We start from the raw sequence: 6,000 nt of genomic DNA on the forward strand, positions 1-6,000 counted from the left end.
TCATCTTAGACAGTGTCTCACACCTAGTCCATGACGTGCTGGTCAAAAACTGCAGCCCTTTCAGTGCAAGACTCATCCCCCCAAAATGCACCATAGAGCGGCAATGAAAGTAATTCCTGCCTGTGGCCATCAAAGTCTCCCTCAGAGTGTCACTTTTAGTCAGTAAAGGACCTTGTAGTGCAATACTTTAGAAGTAATGTGCAATATTCTCTGTGTCATGACTTAATGTGCTAAATTCTCCATTTTCTTTCCAATACTGCAATTTTTAAGGATTTTAATCCATTCTTCCTCTCCACATTCAGTGCTCATTATTACTACTATTTATCATTACACTTCTGTCGTATACTGTAAATACTGTACATTTTACTCTTTTTTTATATTTTTTATTTGTATATTTATTTTTAGATTTGTATCTTCCTTATATTCTACTTATAAACGCCCTGTGATTTCTGTTCCTTTAATGCCTTGATGTGCAAATCAAGCAACTGTTACACAAGAATTTCCCATCGAGGATCAATAAAGTATTTCTGAACCTGACTGGTAGATCTTTCATATGTTTTGATCTGTAAATTGAACAAAATCTGTTCCTTGTAACATTTAACTCATCTTTGGGAGACTAAAGAACCAGAGTTAACAGTGAAGCCAGCTGGTTAAATCTCCAATACTGTTTGTGTTTCCAACCATTACACTGACAGAATTTCCTCGGTTTTATTGACAAAGTGGAAGCTAAACCCTTGATATTCTTGAATGGGATTAGAACCTCTCCTGAACAACTGGACTACAACCATTTTGGAGGTCTTCTTGTTGAATTAAAGAACTAGCTCCATGGACAGAACTTGCATTGGTAAAGTAGCCTCAGTAAGCAGAAATGCACTTGAATGCCAAAATGTGAACCAGAATTTGTAATGCGTCGCCTGACCTGCATAAACACTTCAGCTGCACCAATCCAGCCACTTTCAGCACATGTGGGTCTGTGTGGAGGTAAGGATGTGGCTTTGTGGCTTCCTCTGTTTTTTAGTGACTATTATGAAACCCTTGCAACAACCTGATTAGATTTTTTTTTTTTTTATCAGCAGATATCGTATTCATATACTTTTTTTAAACTTGCTAAAAGGCTGAGGACTTCCGCAAAAGTTTCATAAGGGCTCAGCACATTCAGGCTCAGGCTCACATTCAGACACAATGGATGTAAGGGTTGTGATCTACACGTTGTTGGAGGTGCTCATTGCGGTCAGCTGCTGTCTTGGTAATATGTTGGTTATTTTGGCACTGTGGACCAGTAAAAGCATTCAACAACCTACCTTCTGCCTTATTGTCTGTCTGGCTGTGGCTGACTTGATGGTTGGCTGTGTGGCCATACCGTTGGCTGTGCTGGTGGACGGACGAGTCAAGACTTCATTCTATGGCTGTCTCTTCATCAGCTGTGTGGTCATCCTGTTGACCCTGGTCTCAGTTTTGTCTCTTGCTGCTATTGCGGTGGACCGATTCTTCCGGGTCTATATCCCTGTCAGGTAACGTTTTTTCTGGAAGATTTATTGTGCAGAGAAAAATTAAATAGTGCTTCTAATCAAAACTTTGAATCAAAAGTTTTGTATTTTTATATTATTTTATCTTAACTCAACTCTGACCCTTTTGTATGTATAGCAACATAATTGATGATGCCAATCATTATTGCTTTTCTCTATAGGTACAAAAGGACTGTAACACAGACACATTCTTGGCTCGCGGTAGCAGCATGTTGCCTTGTTGCAATACCACTGAGTTTTGCTCCCATGCTTGGATGGCACAACCACGAATCTTTGCCCAACTCAGTCAACTCTACTTTTGTCTGCCAGTTTATATCAGTGATCCCAATGTCATATCTGGTTTACTTCAACTTTTTTCTTTGTACCCTGACACCCCTGTTGGTGATGACTGTTTTGTATGGGTATGTCTTCTGTACTATACGAGGAAACCTTCAACAGAAACCAGGTAATGGTGTCCAAAAACAGTCTCAGAACTACCTAAGGAAAGAGAAACAGCTGGCAGCATCTTTGTCTCTGGTCTTGGCTCTGTTTGCCCTGGCCTGGCTCCCTCTCCACATAATGAACTGCATTGTTTACTTTGGTGGACCGAATGATGTACCAGAAATGGCCTTCTACGTTGGCATCCTGCTTTCTCACGCTAACTCAGCTGTAAACCCAGTTGTGTATGCTTTCAAAATACAAAAGATCAGGACAGCATACCTGAAGATCTGGAGACGGTATATTGTACATGGAGAAGAAAATCAAGGATCTCAGACAAGCCAGATGACAAACAACAATCTCAGTAGTAACATTAACAGTTGTCAAAAATGAGTGAAAGAAGATTTTCCTTGTTTTTGTGCTTCTTTGTTCTTAATGGCTATATGACTATACAGGCACTTTGTTTAATTATAAGATTGATACAACATTTTCTTTAACTCATCAGTATGTTTTTTAATTAGCTGTCTCATATTTTTTATTATTAATAGAAATTCAGTTGAAGGTCATATTTTGTAATGTAGTTAGATAGATATGCTATCAAATACTTAATTTATTTTTATAGGTTTGTTGTTAGCTCTGTCATAGTTGAGCCCAATGCTCAGTTTTAAAATGTCCTTTTAGCTATATTCAGTTTTGCATTTTTTCTTCTGTACATATATTTTTGCGAGAATTTAGTTCGGTCTACTATTGATAGGTGTGTATACAGTTTCCACGGCTGTCAGTGTTTAAGCTAAGCTGAGCTAAATACTCCCTGTATACTTTACTATCTCTATATTGGATGCACAAGATGATCAATATTCTCATCTGTCTCACAGTAAAACAAACAAGTGGACTGAAATTTGTTCTATTAAAGACGTAGTTTAGCTGTCTCATGTTTTTATTAGTTGATTAGGTTTGTTGTTAGCTCTGTCATAGTTGAGCCCAATGCTCATTTTAAAAATCTCCTTATAGCTGTATTAATTATTGCATTTTTTATGCTGTACATATTTTTTTTTTGTGAATTTAGTTTGGTCTACTATTGATAGGTGTGTATACAGTTTCCACTGCTGTCAGTGTTTAAGCTGAGCTAAATACTCTCTGTATACATTACAAACTCTGTATTGGATGCACAAGATGATGAATATTCTCATCTGTCTCACAGTAAAACCGCAAACAAGTGGAATTCCCAAAGTTTGTTCTATTAAAGACGTAGTTTCAAGGCTATCTGTCACAGTAACAGCTGTGACGTCAGCCTTTTGCTTGTGTTTTCCCTTTCCGGTGTACCCCTGTGTGTTTTGTCGATCTGTGTTTGGGTGCTGTGGGTGTGGTGATAACTCTTGCTCTCCTCCCTGGCTCCTGGTTACTTGCCAATTATATACATCTGCTTTTCAGGCCACCAGGCTGAGCAGATTCAGTTTATGGAGTTTAATAAGAACAACATAAGTTAACAGTCTTAGGTGGTAATGAGGAAGGCAAGAGTCCAAAAAGGGAAGCAATCAAAATATAAAGCAAACAAATCCAAAAGGCACAGAACATAATCCAAAATTCAATACTTCCCAACAAAATCCAGAAACACAGCTAAACTTGACAGGAGACAAGCAGGGACACTTGATGACTCACAAGGCTGGATGGACACAGGTGGAGCAAACAATCAACCAGGACAGGAAACGAAGTTATACAAGACACACAAGGAAGGATACTTTGAAAGTAAACAGGAAATAACAACACTCAAGTCTGAGTCTCGTCGGTCCCAAATCTGCCAAACCTAACACTACCAGGAAGTGAGAAATTCTGTAACAAATATCTGACAGACAAAATTAGTTTTTAATAGTACAGTATAGTTTGATTTATTTACACATGTTCACAATGAGGTCTGTCAGAATCTCTGAAACATTGTTTCTGGAAAGATAAGTTGCTTTTTGTTTCTAACAAATTTTCTGACGTGATTGCTGCAGAAATCTCAGATGGATATCGCAGGGCAAATTAAACCAAAACTATCTGCATGGCTGTAATGAAGTAACAACTGAAATAATAAAAATAAGGGAATTTGTCATTTGTCAATAATTACAACATTTCATGTAAAAAAAACCCCAACACAAATGGGTTCAGTTTTGTTTTAGTTTGTCACAGATAATAAATAATCCCCTGTCTGAGTGAGTACAAAGCCAATTTAACTGAACGTTAACCCTGAATGTTAGCATTTCCAGTAAGATTGTATGTTTACTTATCAAACAAACTGGTATGAGGCCGCTGTTTCCTGTCTGTTTTGCAGTTTCATAAGAGTGTGCTGGGTGCATCAATACTTTCAGGGTCCAAATTTTGTCTGGCCAGATGACAGGGGACAATAAAGAGCAATAAACAGCAGAGAAAATAAAACAACTAAACAACATAGAGAAAAGGAAAAAGTCAAGCAAAATAAATAAAAAAACACAGCACAGCAGTGTGAACTAAATGAAATCCATAAAGAGCAAGGCAACTACAAATTGACAACCATGGACAACTTCATTTTCACACATTTGTGTGTGTGTGTGTGTGTGGGCGGATTGTCTGAAATGTTTGAATGTTTGTTAAACTGCTTGCCTCCATGTTTGAAATTGCACAAAGTCTCCTGAGATTACATAAAGTCTCACCATGCCATCTCCCTCTCACTGTCCCAAACTGTCTGAGGTTTCTGCAGCGTTGAAATGCCTGGTCATAAAACTGTCTTCTCTGTGTATACTCTTCAGACCTTTTCCTATTTGGCTGTTTCTCTGCCATCTCTCATTCTTCATGGTGCCTGGAATCAAGCATGTTTGAATGTGCCGGTGTGTAGAACACTGTGCACGAACACTAACGCCACCTGTTGCTGAATGGCTGGAACAATGATGTGGGGAATATCTGCACCCCTTTCTATGATTTTCATTTACAGAGCCAGGGCTGTGTAGGAAACCCACTTTTTTTCAGTACACCCACAAAACGAAGAGCAAGCGATCCATGAGGAAATATTCGCTGAATTTAACAAAAAGTGCACCGGATTACAATCACTTGTTTACCTTCTGTAGAAGTCATGTTTTATAACCATGACAGCTTTTTCACAATTGAAGGAGGAGGGCTTTCAGTGATGGTAAGAGGAAGAATATGAGTGCAATTCAGGGGGACCTGAAAGTGAAGGTCGGGGGGGCTAAGGTGAATAAAGGGGGGAGCTGGAGCGGAAACTCCAGCAGAAAAAAATTAAAGAGGTCTAGAGTGGCATGAAGAACATCACTGGCATCAGACCCACTGGAAGTAGTGTAACAAACTTAATCTGTTCTCTTTAACAGATTTGAGACAATGGCTCCTGCTTAACCAGCCCTTACTGGGAGTTGAGGATGCCATCATTTTCCTGCTTAATTGCTTCTATGGGTTGTATTTTTTGACTTCTTCAGTGCTTTCAACACCATCCGGCTAGCCCTGCTGGGTGTCAGGCTGACATGATGCAGGAGTATGCCCCCCACATGTTCTGGATTGTTCAATTCCAATTCAATTCAATTTTATTTATATAGCGCCAAATCACAACAACAGTTATCTCACAGCGCTTTTCATAAAAGAGCAGGTCTAGACCGTACTCTGTGATGATATTTACAGAAGCCCAACAGTTCCCACCAAGAGCAAGCACTAGGCGACAGAGGCAAGGAAAAACTTCCTTTTAAGAGGCAGAAACCTCGAGCAGAACCATGGCTCAGGGTGGGCGGCCATCTGCCTCGACCGGTTGGGGGTGAAGGAGAGAGAGAGGGAGGGAGAGAGAGAGAGAGAGAGAGAGAGAGAGAGAGAAAAAGAGAGGGATGTAAGGAGAGAGAGAGGGGAGGGAGGTAGCCTACACAATATACACACAGAGGTACAGACAGTGAAGGTGATGTTGCTATAGACTAAATGAAAAATGGTACAGATATTTATAATAGTGTTAATGGTAACAATCGTAATGTTAATGATTATAATAACAATAATAACAATAAGACTAGCAACAATAGTCGTTGCAGCAGAGGGTGTCGAGCAGGAACAC

At 39.4% G+C, this 6,000-nt stretch overlaps 1 protein-coding gene across 1 annotated transcript; it reads left to right on the top strand.

Annotated features, from left to right (window-relative positions):
* The first annotated feature begins 1,177 nt into the window (after positions 1-1,177).
* On the top strand, positions 1,178-2,939 carry LOC123956564 (adenosine receptor A1-like). Its single transcript, XM_046028823.1, has 2 exons — positions 1,178-1,511; positions 1,688-2,939. Exons 1-2 carry the CDS (start codon positions 1,183-1,185, stop codon positions 2,334-2,336), a joined length of 978 nt encoding a protein of 325 aa, XP_045884779.1. The 5' UTR covers positions 1,178-1,182; the 3' UTR covers positions 2,337-2,939.
* Positions 2,940-6,000: the final 3,061 nt, after the last annotated feature.

Source organism: Micropterus dolomieu, linkage group LG18 (genome assembly GCF_021292245.1).
Source record: "Micropterus dolomieu isolate WLL.071019.BEF.003 ecotype Adirondacks linkage group LG18, ASM2129224v1, whole genome shotgun sequence".
NCBI lineage: Eukaryota > Metazoa > Chordata > Actinopteri > Centrarchiformes > Centrarchidae > Micropterus > Micropterus dolomieu.

Bases quoted from the DNA above. Each gene is read 5' to 3' on its own strand.
- LOC123956564 (XM_046028823.1), top strand. From the start codon at position 1,183: ATGGATGTAAGGGTTGTGATCTACACGTTGTTGGAGGTGCTCATTGCG. The intron at 1,512-1,687 runs GTAACGTTTTTT...TTTTCTCTATAG, and splicing joins CGGGTCTATATCCCTGTCAG to GTACAAAAGGACTGTAACAC.